Raw genomic sequence first — 20,637 nt, 5'->3', positions numbered from 1 at the left:
GCCACCGGCTAGAGGCGAAGTGTGGGCAGGGCCAGCCCCTCCTGGATGCCCCTCCGGGACCACTTCCTCCCCTTTCCAGGGCCCTGCTCTTCAGCCCTTCCCTCCTGTCTGCCCAGCTGTGGCTGCCACTGTGAGCAAGCATCTGGCCCTCCCACCTTCCTCCGATAAGGGTCCACTGGGCCGCCCAGGAGAGCCCGTCTCAGGATCCTTTGTGTGATTACAGCTGCAACGTCCCTTTGGCCGTGTGAGGTGACATTCCCAGTCCTGGGTGTTATGCTCTGGATGGTCAGTGGGAAGACAGCAGGTGCTGGGCCGGGGAGAGGCTCCAGGCAGAGGAAGCAGGTGGCACAGGGGTGGGGCTGCAGAAAACAAGTGGGTGGGGGAGGCAGCCTGGAGCCTGAAGACCCGCTGGGCGCTGGACGTGGGCCCAGAGCAGGCAGCCTCAGGGCGGTCACTTCTCCATGGGTGCAGAGCTGGGGCACTGTGGGCAGGCCCAGGCCCCCAGGGCATGGCTGGAGGCTGGCATCATGGTGCTAGGGGCCCTGCTGCTTCTTGCAAGTCTAACCCACCCCAGAATGCCCTCTTGGGTCCCTGTGCTCTGGATCCAGCCATCCCCCGGGGGCAGCGAGGGACTCCAGAAGGAAGATGCCATGGCCCGCAGGCCTGCTGCCCCTGGGTGACTCCCCTCCTGCAGCTCCTGGCCGGGCCCCAGGCACTCGGGCAGCGCACACCTGTCTGCGCCAGCCCAGCCTGCTCCCCAGGAGGCCGGCCACCGGCTCCCATGTGACCCCCAGTCTCCAGTCTGGGCCTCAGCTCCTGCCTCTGTCCCGTGGGGCGTTTGGACTCCGGCACGTGTGAGGCTCCTTCCCGCCCTGTCCCAGGGCCCCAGTTGTTTATGGAGAGACCTCCCAGCTGGAACAGCCTGCTCCCCGCTGAGGGCACTGGCCCTGTCGGCACCCCACGCACAGTGTCCAGGACACAGAGTGGGGAGGGCTGAATGCCCAGTGGGGGGGACTGCATCCGGAGCCCGAGCATCCCTCAACATCAGGGGCAGCTGGCAGTCTCTGAAAAAGTTGTTTTTCACAGAGCACAGCTGGAGGAGCAGCTGGGGGGTGGGGGGTGCCGGGGGAGGTGGCTGGCAGAGGACAGGGGCCTTGGACACCACAGAGCCCACTTCCAACTCTGCAGGCCCAGCTGGGGGGGGGGGGGCAGGACAGCAGCCCCCAGCATCAAGTGAGGGGTCCCTCCTTCCTAGGAGGTGGCACCTCAGGCCTCCCTGGCTGCAGAGCAGAGGCCCCAGGGTCAGCCCTAGAGGGCAAAGCCGAGACCTCAGCCCGGGCCTGGCCGACTGTCGAGCTCAGAGACCTCACTGACCACCTCCCGTTTCCCATGTGGACACCCTGGGGCGGGGACCTAGCCATGGTCACTCAGAGGCTGGTGACAGGGAGTGAGAGGATGCAAAGTGACAATTTTGGGAATCTTGGGGGCCAGGCGCTGAGTCAGGAACGTCCTTGTGATGTTTCTCTCAGCACTTACTGGAGCCAGGCAGGCCCTGGCATGTCCGCCTTCAGAGAGGAGCTGGGTCTCAGACTGGGCTCCTTACTTGGAGGTGGGCCACGAGGCCGCTGAGCACATCCTCAGGGCAGCCAAAGAGGGAGGGGCAGTGGCTGCACGCGGAAGGCAGAGGGTCAGCCTGAGAGCAGGGGGCAGTGGATGGACTTCAGAGAGCGTGACTCTCCTAGGCCGGGGTGCAGCTGGCACAGGCCGGTTGCGTTTGGCCCACTCTGGGTGGGAGTAGAGGGCTGGGGGCTGGGGAGGTGGGCAGCCCCCTGTGTGGGCCAGGCTCTGACTTTTGCAGAAGATGCTGGCAGTGGGGTGGGCTGTGAGAGGAGGGAGGGCACACGATGGGAGGCCGGCTCGGGATCCAGGAGGGCCGGCAGGCCAGTGGGAGAGGACCCTGGCGTAGAGGGGCCTCTGTGTCGGGCCCCTCCTTCCCCAGAGGGGCCTGGGTGCGGCCAGGGTGTGGGGAGCGGCTCAGCTCATGTGATGATCCGAGCCTTGGACTGCAAACCTGGGTGGAGGCCACAGCCCGGCGCCTTCATTAAAAGCTGCTTGTAATGGTTCGCGGTCCCCTTTCAGGGTGCCGGCTACTCTTATGTCTGACTCCCCACATCTAGCCAGCTGGCCGCAGAGCACAGAGTCACCTGTGGTGTGCCCCTGGAAAGGGCCCTAGGGACCAACCCGATGCTGCCATGGCCATCTGAGATCATCTCCTAAAACTGACCTAAAAGGAGACCCGTGGAACCTCAGGCCCAGAGCCTGGAAGGGCTTGAAGTCCCGCAGTTCACCCGCCCATCCCCACCGTTGGATGACACAGAGCAGAAGCAGAGAAGCTTTATCGCGGGCCAGGCCCACACCGCGTGCCTGGCAGAGGCTCCCTGCAGGTCAGGTGCCCGACTGCTCATGGTGGGCAGCGTCAGCCTGCACCCCACACGCAGGGAGAGGCCTTGGCTGGGGGAAGGGAAGCGAACTACCCGAGACCCCAGAGCTGGGAGCAGGTGGCGGAGCCTGACCTGAGCCACTGGGCTGCGGATTGTGGTGAAGTCCCTGTGCTCAGGGCCCTTGGTGCCCACAGACATGAGGGCCCCAGGTCCCAGGAGAAGCAGTGGATGGCAGGGGTGAGCCACCTCAAGTGCCCCTGCTTCCAAGGACCACGTGCTGGTAAACTTTAATTTCCATACAGTAGAGAAACGTACAGTACAAGCAACACGGGAATGGATTGTACAGGGAAGCTCACAGATACACGTGGAGACACTCGTGCTCCCAGCTGGGAGAGTAGGCACCTTCCCCTGCTGCCCTGGGGGGGGATTCTGTGGGAGCTGCTCTGCCCAGGACACAGCAGAGGTGAGCTGGTCAGTCCTTGAAGACTCCTCCCCGGAAAGCCCCTGCTTCCTCTGCCTGCTGCCCCTGGTCACCTCCGGGAGGAAAAGCAGAGACACCCCCTGTTGCCTGCGGGCTTCTTCCTCACCTGGGGAGGCAAGCCTCATCACCAGCAGCAGGGCTCGGGGACCTCCCCTCAGAGTCCGCGCCTTGGGGGCTCAGACATGGTCTACCCTCCAGGGGCTCCTGGCAGACGGCCCCGGGCATTCAGCATGGCAGGCACTGGGTCCAGGGGGCCAGGGAGGTATTCTTGGGAAAGAAGGAGCCTGGGAGCTGCCATGAGCAGGTGAGGTCGAAGGGGAAGGTGGGCATCTTGGACAGAGGTACGGACAGGTGCAAAGGCAGGGAGCAGGGAGAGAGGACGGGACTTCTGGGGAGCTACAGGAGGCTTCCAGGTACCCCGAGAACTGGGAAGGTGGCCCTTAGGAGCATTCGTCCGAGGGGACGTTGGGCTACCTCTGTGCGCACTGTGGTAGGGGAGCTGATGCTCCCCAAGACTGAGATGTGGACTCCTTGCCAGGCCCAGCCTGGGGCTCTGCCCCTGGATGGCCAGGAGGAGGCCGCTGGCTCTGCTGAGGACCGACTGTGGCCCTTCGTCCTGCCCCCGCGGGAGGCGGCAGTTCCACACGGAACCACCCAGCTGGCACGTGTTCTTGGCCGCGGGCCCTGGCATTGGTGGTGGAGGGGGGCCCCAGCCTCACAGGACCACTTCGGGCACGATGCTGAAGAGCAGGTCGTCGTTCCCCCTCCGCACCTCCAGCAGCAGAGGGGACTCGCTCAGGACGGCCTCCTGCAGCTCGCTCGAGTCTGCCAGGGGACGCCCGTTGACCTTGACAATGATGTCGCCATCTTGGATGCCCCCTCTGCCAACAGGAGAAACACTTAGTCACCACATGCCCTGCGGGGCCCCATCCGGGGTCGGGGAACAGTTCAGTTTAACAGCAGTGGTTTAAGAAAAATCATTTCAGGAGGTAAGGACAGCACCCTGACTTCCAGGCTTTCACACCAGGTGAAAACCAGTGTCCTACACGGGCCAGCGCGCGCCCTGTCTCCTCCGCGTCGGAAGGGCTGGCTCCGCGTCCTGGCTGCGGCCTCCCTAGCTCGGCCGCCTCGGGCCAGGTACGTTGCCCTCACCTGCAGTCCTATGTGGAAGATGCTTTGCAAACGACAACATGGTCCAGAGCGGTGGTTCTAAGGCTACTGCAGTCACTGAGAATTGCTCGCTGGGTCACATTTCCTTCCAACCTGCCTTGCTGTGACCCACCCCTCCACCCGGAAGGGAGGCAGGGGGCGTGGTGGTTAGATGCAAGGGCGGTGGCACCGAGACCCACAAGTGCCGGCTGTGCGACCTCAGAGGAGCAACTCAGGGGAACGGGGCGAGGCTGAGGTGAGGATGAACCGGTGCACCACTGGCCTGCTCTCGGAAGTCCCTGCCGGGTCAGCCGTGGGCAGCAACCAGAATAAAAGGCCGAGTTTGGGTAGCTGTTGTTTGTGCACAGCAGGGGGACACAGGGGACCTGCATCTCCCAGCACGGCTGGAAGCAGCGTGGCACATGAAACAGAAGGAAGGGATCCCCTCGGGTTGGGGGGCCGAGGGCGCCGGAGGCTGGCCCGCCTGGCTCCGCTCCACCTCACACCCTGCCCCTGTCCCGATCGGCCCCAGATGCCAGGGTGGACTACCTCCAGCTCCTGCGGCCGGGTTAGAACCACTGCTCTGACGCAGGCCGTGCTCTGTGCGGATGGAGACCGACGCAGAGGCGGGGCGGGGCTCGTTCAGAGTCCTCTGAGGGGCTGGGCCGGCCACGGCGGGTGCGGCTGCGTGTGCTGCGGCCCTAGCTCACGTGTGACAGTTTTCAGCTTTCCTCTAGCAATCAGCGGTGTCGAAGGAAAGAGTGCTTTATCTCATTGGATCTTGCCAGTCTTCCAGGGGTCAAAAGGGTAGGCTGAATCGTGTCCATTTTGCAAGGAGGAAACAGGCCCAGAGAGACCCAGGCCAGCCCACGGGGCTGGTAAGTCAGGCTGGAGTGGGGCTGTTCTGGGGGGCCTCCCTAGTCTGTCTCCCCATACAGGAAGGAAAGGACTTCCTGGGCCAAGGAAGGGTATAGCCGATGCTCTAAGAGATCCTTCATCTCTCCGGCCTGCCTCTGGCTTAGACCACAGGACAGAAACTCACCTGCCACTCCCACGTCACATCATGTTGCCCAGAAGTGAAAGGTCATACAAGGTCAGTGAAGCAGGCCCAGCCCAGGCCTCGTGCCCACCCGCCCCACCCTCTCAGCTTCCTCTGGTGGAGCCTACCTCTGAGAAGGCGAATTAGGAACAACTTCTTGGACATAAATCCCGCTGCTGACCACCGGGAAGTCTGGGTTGCTGGCCTTTAGCTCGTCCACCAAACTGAAAAGGCATTTCCGCTGTGAAGGCCCTTCTTCCGAGCCTTGCAGCTGATTCCTTGGTGCACATCTGCCCGCTCCTTCCCTCCACCACCCAGGCCAGATGAGGAGCCCCCTCTGGGCCCCCACGTGGCCCTGCCCTGCCACCGACCACTCTGGGATGTCCCTGGTTCCTGTCTGTGCCCCCACTTGACATGGGCACCTAGTGAAGGTGCATGGTTAGCTGTGTGGGGAGGGGAAAGCGACGGATAGGTGGGAGGATGGGTGGGAAGACGAGTGGCAGGAGGAATGAAAGGTGGGGGGACGGACGACCGGATGGACACAGGGAGGGGGTAATGAGTGGTGGATGCATGGATAGAGGAGGGATGGACGGACCCTCGGTGAACGATGGAATGGACGCACAGAAGACGGGATGGGTGGATGGGTGGATGCTGGATGGACGTTTGGGTGAAAGAGAAAGAAAGAGGACGTTTAAAAAGTAAATTGGTATATTGGTCTTGATTACAAATTGCTTTCAGATTCAATCCCAGATCAACAGTTGCTGAAACAGGAAGGAGGGTTGTGTCAGGGACTGCATGGGTTTGTGGGGAGCCAGCCAAGCACACCCTAGTTCTCCCCAGAGCTCCCCGATGCAATGACCTCTTTCTTCTTCACATCCTTGGACTGGACTCTGCATTTTCTTGCGCCTCTGCTTCCTTTCCCTCTTCCTCCCTTCCCCACCCACCTCTTATTTCATTCATTCAGTATTTCCAGGCACCCACTCCACTGCAGACCTGGTCCTGGGGTGGAGCAGAGGGGCAGGTAGGACCCAGCGCCTTCCCCTAGGGAGCTCACAGCCAGGGTCGGGGTGGCGCGTGAATGGCGATTCTCACACAATGGGAGCAGCGCAGGGCTTGGGGGCAGGCGTGGCTGTGCGAGCAGAGAGGGGTACCTCCTCCCTTGAGTGGCCTGGGGAGGTAGAAGACTGCTCTCCTACCCCAAATTCATGCCTGAACCTCAGAAGGTAACTTCGTTTGGAAACAAGGCCCTTGCAGATGTAATAGGTTAAGGATCTCTATAGGATGTCATCCTGACCAGAGTGGGCCCTTTGAAACAGAGATTTGAAGCAGAAATAAGGTCGTGTGCAGCTGGAAACAGAGATCAGAGTGGTATGGCTGCAACCCAAGGAAGGCCTGGAGACCCCAGAAGCTGGGAGAGGCAGGAAGGATTCTCCCCCACAGAGCCTTCAGTGCGAGGGCCGTCCTGTTGACACCTTGATTTCAGACTCCTGGCCTCCAGAACTGTGAGAGAATGAGATTCTACTGTTTTAAGCCACCAAGTTTGCAATTAATTGTTATGACAGCCACAGAAAACTAATCCAGGAGGCTTCCTGGAGGAGGGGTCCTGAATGGAGTCCTGAGGGAGCTGAGGGAATCAGCCAGGTAAAGGGGGAGGATACTCCAGGCAGAGGGACTTGCCTGAGAAAAGGCTTAGAAGCCTGAGTGTGGAGCACCTGCAGGCGGCTGCATATGGCCGTGAGGAGGGCGGCGGTGAGGCACGCGGGTGGGGGGTGCCGGGGGCAGCGCCCGTCAGACACTCACCTTGGTGTGACGGTCCGCATCCGTATGCCGATGAAGCGCTTCTTCCAGTCTGGAAATCAAACATGATGGGCTCAGTCAGAGTCTCTGGAGGCCTCTGCCCTCCCCGAGGGGCCAGGCAGGGGCAGAAATCCTCCCCTGGAGCAGCAACCAGCAGGAGCGTCCTGCCCGGGCGGCCCAGCCCCCACGGGCCAGGCATGTGGAGCGGCCCCTCTCCTCTCGGCTGCTCCCGAGGGGCAGGGAGCTGTCCTGGCTCTGACTGTGGCTTCACAGCGACTCTCACCCTCAGACTCCATGCAGCCGTGTCAGTCGTGACCCCTGCCCTCCTGCTGGACTCCACACTGAGACCGGATGGCCAGCGGGCCTCTCTTCTCCAGCCTCCATCCCACAGGTTCTCCAGGCTTCCCTTGCTCAGACCTGAACTTACCACCTTCCTTTGCCTTCCCCAAAAATAATAATGTTGATCAATAATGATGCTCAGGGAGCACCAGCCATGCACCAGGCCCTCTGGTTGGTGCATCATACACATAACTTGCTCAGGTGGCACCTCTATTCCCCCCGGCTGCTCCACTCTGTGACTGTACAGGTGTCTGAGACCCAGAAATAACATTTACCTATTTTGAGCCATAACACAAGTCTCAGTTCGTTTTAAAATGTTGTCTCATAAAAACATGCTCTCTGGCCATAGTGGAATTAAACTAGAACTCAATAACAGAAAGGTATCTAGAAAATTTTCAATAACTTAGAAACTAAATAAAATATTTCCACATAACCCATCTTCAAAGAAGAAATAAAAAGGAAAATCAGAAAGTATTTAAAATTAACTAAGAATGACACTACATCAAAATTTGTGTGACATAGGTAGAGCAATATTTAGAGGGAAATTATTAGTACTAAAGTGCTGATGTTAGAAAAGAAAAAGTCTTAAAGCCTCAGCTTTGACCTTAAAAAGTAGAAGAAGAAGATCCCCATGCGAGAGAAGAAAGGAAATAATAGGGTAGAAATCAATGAAATAGGAAGCAGAAATACTAGAGAGAAAATAAATGAAAATCAAAAGCTGATTCTTTGAGATCAATAAAACTTATGAGTATTTAGCCAGATTGATCAGGAGAAAAAGAAAAGACAATTAACCATATCAGGAGTGAGAGGTGACATCACTACAGATTCTACAGGTATTAAAAGGATAATGAGATTATCGTGAACAACTTGATGCCAATAAATCACACAACTTAGATAAAGTGGACACATTTCTTGAAATTTCCAAACTGCCAAAACTCATTCAAGAAGAAATAAATAACCAGAAGAGCCCTGCATCTATTTAAAAAGTTGATTTGTAGTTAAAATCCTCCCCACAAAGAAAACTTCAGGTCCAGATGGTCTCAAAGGAGAATTGTATCAAACGTTTAAGAAAGAAGTAGTGTCAGTTCTACACAAAGTCCCCTTAAAACTGAAGATGAGTAAATACTTTTATGATACTATAATTCATTTAAAAAATTTTTTTGGTCTTTGTCCATGATTCCCAGCATATAGCTCCTAAACCTTTTTTATTTCCCAAGTGATAAGAGCTATGGGGGCACCTGTTGTCCTCAGCTCCTGAAATAGCTCCAGAAATACAAAGGTGAAGTTGATTTTCATTATTCTTAACAAGTGCCTTTCAGCCACACCTGACTGTGTGTTAGTGCAGTGACTTTTGGAAAGCCTCTGGGGATGGGGGCTCGTTGCCAGGGGAACCGACCACATAATTAGAGGCTGGGGCTTTCAGCCCGACACCCCCAGCCCACCTCTGAGGAGGGGAGAGGGGCCAGAGGTTGAATCGGTTGCCAATGGCCAATGATTTAATCAATCATGACCCAGAAGGACACACTTGGAAGGCTTTTGGGTCGGTGAGCAGGTGGAGGTGTGGGGAGAGCGGCGTGCCTGGAGACAGCATGGCGGCTCTGCGCCCTTTCCTCATACCTTGACTGTGCATCGATTCGCTTGGGCTGTTCTAAGTTGTATCCTTTTATAATAAACTGGTAACCTAGTAAGTAAACTGTTTCCCTGGTTCTGCAAATCACTCTAGCAAATGATCAAACCCAAAGAGCAGGTTGTGGGAATCTCCAATCTACAAGTCAGCCGAAGACGCAGGTGAAAACTTGGACCTGCGGTTGGTGTCTGAAGGAGGGGGCTGAAGTCCTGTAGGACTGAGCCCTTAACCTGGGGGGTCTGAGGCTGTCTCCAGGTAGATGTGTCAGAACTGAGTTAAACCACAGGATTCCCAGGTTGGTGTGGGGAAACCCCACAAATTTGGGGACCAGAAGTATCAAAGTAGTGCTGTAGTGGAGAGGTGAGGGTACAGGAAGAATGCTTTTCCTAAACATCTCAACTCATTACCCTGAAACCAAAACTGGAAAAGAAAACTAGACCAATACCCCTCATGAAGATATTTGCAGAAGTCTTTAAACATGTTCAGCAAATCAAATTCAACAATATATAAAAAGTATGATACATCATGACTAAGTGACGGTTATCCCAGGAATGCAAGGGTGGTTTAACATTAAAAAAGGAGCCAATGCAATTTGCCATATTGGAACTAAAAAGGGAAACCATCATCTCAACAGATGCAGAAAAAGCTTCTGACAAAATCTAACATCTATTCCTAAATAAAAAATAGAAATAGAAGGTAACTTTTTTAACCTCACAAAGGACATCTATGAAAAACCTTTAATTAGCATTATACTCAATGGTGAAAGACTGAAGATTTCTCCCTAAGATCAGGAATGAGGTAAGGATGTCATTCTCACCACTTTTATTCAACATTTTATAGGAGGTAAGAAAAAAAGGCATTCAGATTGCAAAGGAAGGGGCCAAACTGTCTTTAGTCACAGGCTGCATAATCATCTATGCAGAAAATCTGATGGAATCTACAGAAAAGCTGCTAGAACTCATGAGTTATCAAGGTTGCAGCATCTCTTATGATCAACATACAAAAATCTATTTTATTTGTATATTCTGGGAAAAACAATCAGAAATTGAATTTAAAATAACAATACCATTAATTACAGCATCAAGGTACTTAGGAATAAATTTGATGAAAAATGTGTAAGACTGTAAGACCTGTACACTGAGAAGGACAAAACATTGCTATATAAAAAAATCAAAGAAGACCTAAATAATGGGTCAGAAGATTCAATATTGTTAAAAATGACAATTCTCCTCAAACTGATTATAGATGCAATGCAACCTCAATCCAAATATTGGCAGGGGTTTTTAAGGTAGGAAATGAAAAAAATTCACATGGAAATGCAAAGGGGTCTAGAGAGACCAAAACAAGTCTGAAAAGGTCTGAAAAGAAGGACGAAGTTGGAGGACTGATGCTGCCTGATTTCAAGACTCATTGCAAAGTTACAGTGATCAGGACAGTGGAATGTTGGCATCATGACAGACAAATAGACAAGGGGGACAGAAGAGGCTCATTTTAGTTTTGGCAAAGGAGCAAAGAGTTCAGTGGAGGAAAAATAGTCTTTTCCACAGATGGTGCTGGGACAGTTGGGTATCCAAAGCAAAAAAAAAGACTTTGATTCATCCTTGGTATTATTTTAAAGAATTAATTTGAAATGCCTCATAATCCTAAATCTAATACCTCAGGAAGTAAAACTTCTAGAAGAAACTGTAGGAGAAAATCTTTCTGACTTTTGGTTAGCAAAGATTTCTTAACTACAACACCAGATGTAAGATCAGTTAAAATATCGGTAAATTAGAGTTCATCAAATTCACAAAACTTCTGCCTAAATACACTGTTAAGAGAATGCAAAGCCAGCCACAGGGGAAAATATCGACAGTTCATTTACGTGCTAAAGGGCTCTGCCCAGAATGCATAAAGACCTCTCAAAACTTAATAATGACACAAACAACCCAAGTGTTTAAAAGGGCAAAATATTTACACAGACATTTCACCGAAGAAAATTGGTGGATGGTAATGAAGGATACCGTGGGGGAAATGAGGTCAGAGCAGGCGCGGAGGCCTGGGCCCATGGTCTGGGGGACCAGGGAAGGCTCTGGGGTTCACCCCCTGTGAGGTGGAGCACATGGGGCCACCGGTCATCTCTGCTGGTAACCCCATGGTCCTGGTCGTGCTCAGAAAGAGGAGGAAACCGCGGCTCCCTGCGCCTGAGCCCAAGCAGTTCCCTGGAAGGGTCACCCTGCAAGCCAGCTAGGAGCACCCTTGGGAGCAGAACCCCACTCCCCACCCACCCGCCCAGAGACAGCAGGCCCAGCCCTCACCCAGGTCTCTGGAAAACAGGGCTAGTGTGGGGTGCAGGGGGGCCTGGCTGAATTCCTAGGTCGGCAGAATCGTAACTGCGAGCCCTACAGAACGCGTGTCCCACATGCTGGGCTGGCCGTCAGGCTGGAGGGGGGATCTCACCTTTCTTTCTAAACATGCCACAGAGCCACTCTGGGCCAGATGCCAGGCAGGAACTTCAGTGACAGTAATGAAACCCAGCAAGGTGGGGAGGGGGAGGCATGGTGCAGGCTTAGGGTGCAGGGCACCTAAGGGGGGCGGGGGGCTTACAACACGGTGAAGGCTCTGGGACCACTGAGGCACACTTCAGCATGCTTGGTATGTGAACTTCATCTCGACATAAGACCAGAACCAACAGCGAGAGTGAAGCCCAGCCAGGGCTTCTCCGGCACCTGGGTGACCTTGATTTGAGCCCAAGCCCACCCCAGGAGATGGCCCTCTGCCCCCAGGGATTCAGGTCCTTGTGACATCAGCTCCTCTCCTGAGATATCCCGCCTTCCAGCGAGTTCTATTGGCTCAAGGTTCGAAATAGATTCCTGGACCGAGTACTGCTCACCCACAGCTGCCACCACCCAGAGCCAGGCCGTCAGGGAGGCCGCCGGCCCCCCGATTGTCTACCGCCCAACAGCCGGCAGGATTCTCTGAAACCGAACCCTCTACTCTTGGCGGCTTCCGAGGCCCCACAGCACTTGGGCAGAACCCAGCGTCAAGGCAGCCCCCTCGCTGCCCCACTGGCCTCCCTGGTGTCCCTGCTCATGTCGCTGCTCTCGTGCCCCCTGTGCCGCCAGCTAGGACAAGGGCTTAGAGAGCACAGCCTGCATGCTCGGCTGGCAGCCTTCTGGAGCCCACAGCTCAGCGCGGGCGCCCCAGCAGGGGCTTGGGTGGCTGTGGCCCCTGGACCCCGTCTGCGGAGCAGAAAGCTGAGGTGGGCACGGACGGGGCCCAGACTGCACTCCGGTTTCAGGGCACTAAAGCCTCTGGCGCCTTGACGAAGGAGCAACGGGAGAGGCATGAAGGGCACCCAGCAAAACTCTGGGCCCACTGGGCCTCCTGACGCAGGCCAGCCCCGCCCTGCCCTGCTCCCACGCCCCGCCTCTGCCTGCTTCCCCCACTCCCTGGGAACAGTCCAGCACTCCAGTGCACGGGCTTCCTGGCTCTGCCGGGGACCCTGAGACCAGGAATTGTTGCCATGCCCACTCCCAGAGCCCCGGGTAGCTCGCCTTGGCTCGCCTTGGCTCGCCACAGAGACCCCCCTGGTCAGGACATGAATGAGGCTTTCTGCTCCCCAGGCTGGAGTGGACCTCCGAGGGGCTGTCTCCCACAGGTCACAGAGAGGCAGACACCCATATCCATCAAGCCCATGACCTCAAACACCCCTATGGGCATGCAATCTAGCACTAAAGCTGGCTGAACCCCAGACACTCTTGGGGCCCCAGACCAAGGCTCCCCTGGACCTGCATTTTGGTTCCTCTTACCTTGAAAGTCCCCCAGAAGCCTCTGAACCCCAAACCCTAGATGGGAACAAGAAGTGCACCTTAATGTCTCCTTGGTTTAATAAAAAGATGGTTTGTTTTATAGAACTTTAGATTAACTTGGCTTGGATAATTTGATGTTTTTATTTTAAAAATTACAAACGTTCAACTTCAGGAAGATTTTAAATGATGGATTCAGTCATTCAGCTAAGATTTATTGCACTTTTCACTGCTACAGCTGTAGATGCACTCATCCCATCGGTTCCTGGACTTGCCATGGCAATGAAGAAGGAGATATCTAAGCTGGCCTGTGCATACAGTAAAACAACAAATTTGACTGGATCTATACTGTTGGAACTCAACCAAGAATTAGGAGAAGTGCAAATTGTAGCGCTCCAAAATCTTACAACTACAGACTATTTACTGTTAAAAGAACATATGGGATGGGAACATTTCCCAGGAATGGGTTGTTTTAATTTGTCTGATTTTTCTCAAACTATTCAAATTCAGTTAGATAATAACCATCATATCATTGATAAGTTTTCACAAATGCCTAGGGTGCCTAACTGGTTTTCTTGGTTTCACTGGAGATGGCTGGTAATTACAGGTATGCTTTGGTTATGTAACTATACTCCTATTATGTTAATGTGTGTGCGCAATTTAAGTAGTAGCTTAAAACCTATACATGCTGAAGTTACTCTACAAGAAGATATGTCAAAGAAATAATCAATCTTCCCATGTTTTCTTCCGCCTGCTACTTCTATAGCTTTTCTTCTTCCTTCCTAATTACAACCCTTAAATAGAATTCGTGCCTCGTATCAAATTTACCGAGTATCATAATTCTTCCAAGTGGTAAAGATACCTCAAGACAAATGCTGGGCATAGAAGCCACAGGGCATAAATATGCAAAGAAGTAAAAAGCTAACCATTTCAAACAATAAGGCTTCTCTCTCACTTACCAACTTTACATTTCCCTGTATGGCCCCGGAAGATGACTGGTTAGCCAGAGACGGGTAAGATTCCTCAAGGGAGGAACAACCTAAGACAGGCACAGTCGCAGGGGGGCCATCAGGTGAGAAATTGGGGATCAACAGAGGTGAGGCTTAGAACCTCACCCCCCCCTTTCTGAGAGAAATCTTCTGCATACGTGGATGTTTTATTGCCCTTGTCTAGCTTGGATTAACACATAGTCTACAGGCACACACCTGATCATCTACATGTGCTCTCTTACAACACTAAACTATGTTTTCTACCTTTATCTTGTATCTACCTACCACTTCAGCATTTTATTAAAAATAATAATAATAAAGAGAGAAATGTGGTATCCACATATAAATCAAGTATAAAAACCAAATGAGTATTCATATTTGAACTGACTGTTTATAGTTCATAATGCATGAGCAAAACCGAAAGTTTCTGTGATGACTGCCCTTGTACTGTTCACTATGTAACTTATTCATTATGTAAGAATTTGTTCTCCATGTAAGAACTTGTTCGTTATGCCTCAGAAGATTGGAGACTGACGAAAATTAGGCTTGGGGTAGATTAATGATTGCACATTGAGCATTGACTCCCCTATACAGAATTTTATTGTTGTTAACAACCATTTGATCAATAAATGTGAGAGATGCCCTCACAAAAAAAAAAAAAAAAAGTATACACTTCCAATGGTAAAATAGTAAGTAACCGGGATGTAATGAATATAGTCAAGATATTGTAACAGCTTGGTAGGGTGATAGCTGGTACCTAGAATTGTCATGTATATAAATGTTGAATCACTACGTTGTACACCTGAAACTAATGTAATGTAATACTGTGTGTCAACTACCCTTCAATAAAAAAATAATTATCTACAAAAAAAAAAAAAAAAGATTTATTGCGCTTTTGATCAGTGCACGTGACCTGGGGGAGCTGACAGCTCTGGGGGCTGAGCCCTGCCCAGTGGTTTGGGTGGGGTGAGCACTGATGGGTGGTGGTACCCGTACAACAGAGGGTGAGCCCTGGCCCCTGGTAGGTTCTTGTCTGAGAGAGGAGAAGAGAGGCAAGAAGGGAGAGCGTCCTATCCGCTCATTTCCAATAAAAGCCACCGCAACTCAATCTGCGTGAAATGCAGCTTCACTGCTCGCCAGGCCAAGGCAACGGCACCGTAGGTAGGACGACAGTGTAATCACACTGGAAAGGCTCAGTTACCGGAGAAAAGACCAAGGCTATGACAGGTACAAAGGCACAGGCTGGGCTAAGTTCTGAGCTTCCTAGCAGCCAAGGGGAAAAGGGCTCAAGAGATTAGACAGCCCTGTTCCACAGAAGAAGGCTTTAGCTTCTTCAGGGAAGATTGGCTCTACCCTGGATGCAGGCTGCCTCCTCAGATGGGACACTGATGAACAAAATGGAATCATCTGTGGTGGTTCTTCATGTGACTGGTCCCCAGGGCATGCATGCTTCTGGTGGGGTTGTAGAGGATAGGGCAAGCATGGAGACCCTGCTCTCAATGGACTGATGGTGGGGTGCTGGGAGGAGACAGGGGGGCAATTGGCAGGTGTGAGTGCTGGGCTGAGTCAGGTCTGAGTGCTGGAGGTGGACAGGGGGACAGAATGGCAGGAGGGAGAAGTTCACTTTCGCTGAAATGAAGAGTGGGAAGGAGGCCACCAAGGGAAGGTCCTGAGGTCACCAGTGTGATCCTCATTTGGAAAGTGCCTGTGACTACGGACTTTCAGGAGGTGGTGGGCATGCCTTCACTGGGAGAGTCACACGTGCCTCGTTCAGGCCTCTCCCAGGCAGATGCTCATGGTCATCCCAGAGAGGCAGGGTGGGTTGGGCACCCTTGTGTGGATGCCAGTGAGCAGACAGAGGCTGAGGGGTGAGGCACTCCCACGGATCTGGGGCTTGGGCACCTCTCCTCTGGAGCAGAGGCGGCCCTACTGGGCTGTATGCAGCCCAGCAGGCTGCCGGAGGAGTGGGCAGATGGATGGGAGGGAGGGTAGTTGTAAGGAAGAAAAGAAGGAAGGATGGATGCATGGATGGATGGATGGATGGGGGGTGGATGGATGGTGGGTGGATGGAGGATGGATGGTGGGTGGATGGATGGGTGGTGGGTGGATGGATGGGCGGTGGGTGGTGGATGGACAGGTGGGTGGAAGAGAGGAAGAGAGGGAGCACTGGGTTCTGACAGCTATGGAGCAGCCCAGACAAGAAGAACCTCAGGAGCCCACACAGCTGGGGGCGGAGATCAGAGATGCCCAGCCAGAGGCAGTCTAGAGGGGCGCAGGGTGAATGTGGCTCTGAAGCAAGGCGGGTAGGAAGGCCTGAGAGGCCTAGGGGGAGCTGTCCCGGGGTCTCAGGACGTCAGGGCCCGGGCAGGAGCAGGCAAAGGCAGCCAGCCCCAGGGTGGGCCGGGCGCCAGCTGGAGGCTGCGAGGCCTCTGCCTGGACAGTGTCCCCTGCCCCAGCCCCTCAGGGAGGCCCGCACCTTTGACGTGCTTGTCTTGGAACTCCGTGAGGAATCTTGCGATGCGGTCCGAGGGGATGGCAAAGGAGATGCCGGCTGCAACCTTGAGTGTGTTGATGCCAATGACCTCGCCATCCTGGGGGGACATGGGAGTGGCCAGTCACTCAGGGAGCCCCGGCAACCGCTACCCTCAATTGCAAAGCACCATATCCGTGACACGGCTCCCAGACGTGACCTGGCTGCCAGCGCCTCTGCCTGGGCCCCACACTGTCCTGAAAAGGTGGCTCTAGGATTCACTTCTGGGTCAGGGACCCCCTAGTACCCCTCTCCCACCATTTGTCTCCAAACATGACTCCCTCCCTCACCCGAGAGTGCCTGCCCCTCACGAGCAGTGCCCCCGACCGAGGACACCCCCAGGCAGCGTCCTGAGGGGCCAAAGCAGAGAGAGGGGTATGGCATGGCCCTGGGGGACCAGAGGCCCTCTTCCTTCTAGAGGCCGGTGGGGGCGGTGGGGCCAGGGGATGCCGTGTCCTGCTCTGTCCCTGTAGCTGGCCTCCCACCCTGCCCCCACCCGCACCCCGCACCACGGCTGGTGCAGCTTGGGCCAGATCTGCCCCTGCCACCCAGGAGCTTGCTCTGGACCCACTCCAGGAGGAAGGTACCCCCGGCCCTATGTGCACCCCAGACCAGCTTTCTTGGCCACCAGATGGTGACAACCATACACAATATCCAGGCCAGGGGCCAGCCCACCAGGGGCCCCTGCTGGGGCCTGGGGCAGGGCTTCAGAGCAGGGTACACGTCACCGGCCTGGTCTCCTGAGCACACGTCCCCACCTGGTCCCCAGGGCCTCCTGAGGGAGGACCAGCTAAGTGGAGGGTCTAGGTGACCGAGATTCCGGCAGTGGCCTCGTGTGCCCGTCCCACCACCTGGACACGGGGAGTGGCCTCTGGCCTCGGCATGAGACCTCCCATAGGAGCCCTCTCGGTCACCAGAGCAGTGGCCTCCACCCTGCCGGGAGCCCACCGAGCCTCTGGGGCACATGCGGCACTCCATCTGTGGGCCCGCCAGCTTCCTCTGCCCTCTGACACCCTGCTTCTGCCCCGGCCCTTTGCCCATCCTGTGCCCTCTCCCTGGAATAGCCTTCTGCATGGCCCCCTCCACCCCAAACCCTCAATCTCCTCAGCCCAGGTCAGATGCTCCCACCTCCAGGAAGCCCTCCCTGCTCAGCATCCGTTGAGAGCCCTCTCACGTTGTACTTGGTGTGTCCACACCTGACCCCCATGGATGCCCAGGGCTGGGGACTGCAGCTGACAATTGTCCAGGCTCAGGAGCTGAACTGATTTCAACTGATTTTGAACTCCTGACCTCTGAACAGAGCCTTCTGACTTACCCTGGAAATCGTAGCTGGGATGAGAATGAGCCCAACACTGGGGCCCAGGACAGACCTGTGGGAGGGTGGCTTGAGGGAAAGGAGAGGATGCAGAGGCCCCTCTCACCCCACACATACATGGAGGATGAGAGGCCCCAGACCTGCCCCTTCCCTGGCCCAGGTCCGTGGTGGGCATGTGGCTGCTGTTCCCAGGTCACCTTTCTTCCTCTGACAGTGCCAGCACCCCAAGGGGCTCCAGGGGACCCAGAACAGCATACGCTTGGGTCACGTCCTCCTTCCAGAGCTCCAGCCCAGTCACTGGGCATGAAGATTTGAGGGCCATATTCTGGGTCCCATCTCCACCTTGAGGCTGTGCCCCCATGTGAGCAGAACCCCGGACAACTAAAGGCCCCTGCTGTAGGGGACACTTACCAGGTTCACCAGCGGTCCCCCGGAGTTCCCGTACTGCAAGGGGAAGACGGGGTGTCAGCTGTGCCCCATGCCCCGAGCTCTCTCCCCAAGATCACTGTGGTCAGCAGAGGCATGTATAGGCATGTAACTGAATTTGATCCCCCAACAACCTGAAAAGCCTCACTGCTGACCCCATTGTGCAGGTGAGAAAACTGAGGCCTACGGAGGCAAGTGTGTAGCTGTCTGATGACCTGGGTCTGACCTGGGCCAGAGTTTTCCTCACACACCACAGGCTCCCCCAGACTCCTCCATGGTCTGCGCCACTTGCAAGCTGGGCAGCAGCAGGCCGGTGTGGGCTGAGGCAGGGTGGGGCACCACTTATCCTCCTCCTGGCCTCGAGGAGGCTCGACAAAGCCTAACACTTCCAGAAGAGCGCCCAAACCATGGCAAGCCCGGGGAGGCGGGAGCTGGGGCACGTGGGCCAAGTGCTCTGTGCATGCCAAAGGCCCCGTCGAGATGATAATAGTGACAGCGATAGTGAGGATGAATGTCGTCGCTGGGGTGTGTGATTTAGGAAAACACGTTTCAGGACATGGCTGTGCCTCCACATCTCTGAAGGGCGGCCCTGGGCCAGGGAAGCAGCCCCTAACTCCCAGGGCAGACCTGGCACCCGTGGGTGGAGGTCACAGGGAGTCAGAGCTCCACTTAATGTAAAGAACGAACTTCCTAGCGACGGGATGTGCGGAGTACCAGAGTGGGCTGTGGGGCAGGGAGCGCCTGCCAGAGGCTGCCGCCAGGACTCACATTGATGATGGCGTCCGTCTGGATGTAGTCCATGTCGGAGTCCCGGAGGCCCAGCTCCTTGCCGTCCCGCTGGGCCGAGCTGACGATGCCCGTGGTCACTGTGTTCTGCAAGGCGAAGGGGCTGCCGATGGCCACCACAAACTCACCGGGCCGCAGGTCTGCCGAGCGGCCCAGCAGCAATGCTGGGAGCTTTTTCTGCTAGACGAAGGGGGAGGACAGAGGGAGAGAGGCTTGGCGTCTGCCTTTGGTAGGGCCTGGAGTCAGAGCCCCAGGGAAGGTAGGGGCGGCTGTACGGAGCTGTCAGGGGTGAAGGCGGAGGCAAGTCACCAACCCAGACCCAAGCCAGGCCAGGCTCCGGCTGACTGTGGTAGGAGACACCCCAGCTGGAGTCCTCAGAATAGAGGCTCAGCCCTGCCAGCAGCTGCACATCCCCCCAGGTGGGCCACAGGGATCCCTCCCAGGAAGAATGCACAGAGGGTCCCGCTGGGTGTGACCCCTGAGGTCACCGAGCCCAATGGGTCAATGTTCACAGGTCCCTCTGAAAACTGGACATAAGCCGTGGACACCACCACCCAAGAGTGCATCACACATAAACTGGTGCATGTGACTGGGAGATGTGCGGGAGCCCTGGTGCCCGGCTGAGGACCCAGGGACCCTGGTTTGGGAATCTCTGGTGCAGCTCAGCCTGATCTCGCAGTAGAGACACATGGGGAAACTGAGGCCCAGAAAGGTTAAAGTGACTTAATGGAGCTCTGCCATCTCCCCTGCACACCGAGCCTCTGCACAGTCAGAGCCAGCAGAGCCTGTCTGTCCGTCTGACTCTGCCACTAGCCTGGGGCCTCGGAGGGCCATGCTGGGGCCTCTGGAAGATGGCATGTTCTGGAAGCTGTAGGGAGGTGCCCTGGAGCGCCTGTCGGAAGGTGCTGAAGGGTGCGCCCGTGCACGTGGATTGCTGGGAGCCAGAGCTCTGTGCATGTCCCAGTTTCAGTGTCGCCCACTATGTCAGCTGTCACCACTGTGGCCACCAGGTGCAAAGCCCCTGGGCCTCTTGGCCCTGCTTCTGCAGCTTCCTGTGGGTCTGTGATAATTTCCAAATAAAAGCTTCATAGAAAGGTGCTGGATGCAGTCACGCCCAGGCCTCGGAGCCTCTTCCAGCTCTGGAGCCCGGTGGGTTCAGGAGGTGCTGTGCCACATGCCCACGTTGGGGGCGAGGGCCTGGCTGTGCTATTTTCTGTGTTGCTGAGGCCGCTATAAGGGCTCAGAGGGTCCCGAGTGGAGGAACCAGGCCGTGCAGTGGGAACTGCCTCTCAGCCCCTAAGTTCTGCAAGTGGCATCAAACTGCACTTTGGGGGAGGCTGCTGCCCCTCGGCCTGCGGGAGCACCGTCGGGGGGGGCTGCGTCAAGCCCTCCGGCTCCCGTGACCACGGGGCCTGGGACGCCGCGATCCCTCCCTCTCCACCTGTCAGTGACGGGAGGTGCTGTCCCTGCCTCCTGTCCCCAGGTGCCAACCATACCTGCAGACACCTGAGCCTTACTGATTCTACCACATCGGGGACCACGGGGTCGGCTGGGGTGCGCCCTCCGCCTCGCCCGGCACTCCACACAGTCTCTGGAAGGGGGCGGACCAACCCAGTGGCAGCCAGACCCGGGGTCCCGCCTGGCCCTGCCTCACCCTGCAGGGTCCTCGGGCAGAGCTGCGAACTCTGGCCCTTGGGCCGAACCCAGGCGGTCAGGCTTGGGCTCAGCAAGTAGGCGAAAGGGCTCGAGGTGGGCAAGGAGGCACCGGTGGGTAATTTTGTGGAGCTTTTAAGTCCCTCTCCCTTGATCAGGCAAGAGGAGACCTCCTTGCATCAGACTTGGCATCACGAGCGCCATGAACCTTTATTCAGAGAGAGCAGAAGCCAGGCTCAAGCTCAGCCAAGTCGGTCTCGCCAGCACAGACGGCCCC

General features: G+C 55.7%; 1 protein-coding gene across 9 annotated transcripts in view; it reads right to left on the bottom strand.

Annotated features, from left to right (window-relative positions):
- Positions 1-2,712: 2,712 nt before the first annotated feature.
- HTRA3 (HtrA serine peptidase 3) overlaps positions 2,713-20,637 on the bottom strand; it is a 32,868-nt gene continuing 14,943 nt past the window's right edge. For 2 of the 9 annotated variants that reach the window (XM_036921311.2, XM_036921316.2), the window contains exons 4-10: positions 18,690-18,887; positions 17,907-17,939; positions 16,127-16,241; positions 12,665-12,700; positions 6,911-6,959; positions 5,239-5,334; positions 2,713-3,803 (exon numbers count right to left, since the gene is read on the bottom strand). In XM_036921311.2, the coding sequence (XP_036777206.2) occupies positions 3,638-3,803; positions 5,239-5,334; positions 6,911-6,959; positions 12,665-12,700; positions 16,127-16,241; positions 17,907-17,939; positions 18,690-18,887 (693 nt within the window). In that variant the 3' untranslated portion in view covers positions 2,713-3,637. Of the gene's footprint in view, positions 3,804-5,238; positions 5,335-5,385; positions 6,611-6,910; positions 6,960-12,664; positions 12,701-16,126; positions 16,242-17,906; positions 17,940-18,689; positions 18,888-20,637 lie in introns of those variants that run through there. The other 7 variants (XM_036921312.2, XM_036921317.2, XM_036921315.2 and 4 more) reach the window with 5 other exon arrangements.

Source organism: Manis pentadactyla, chromosome 5, assembly GCF_030020395.1.
Source record: "Manis pentadactyla isolate mManPen7 chromosome 5, mManPen7.hap1, whole genome shotgun sequence".
NCBI classification, from domain to species: Eukaryota; Metazoa; Chordata; class Mammalia; order Pholidota; family Manidae; genus Manis; species Manis pentadactyla.
This window is presented reverse-complemented; position numbering and strand designations above follow the sequence as displayed.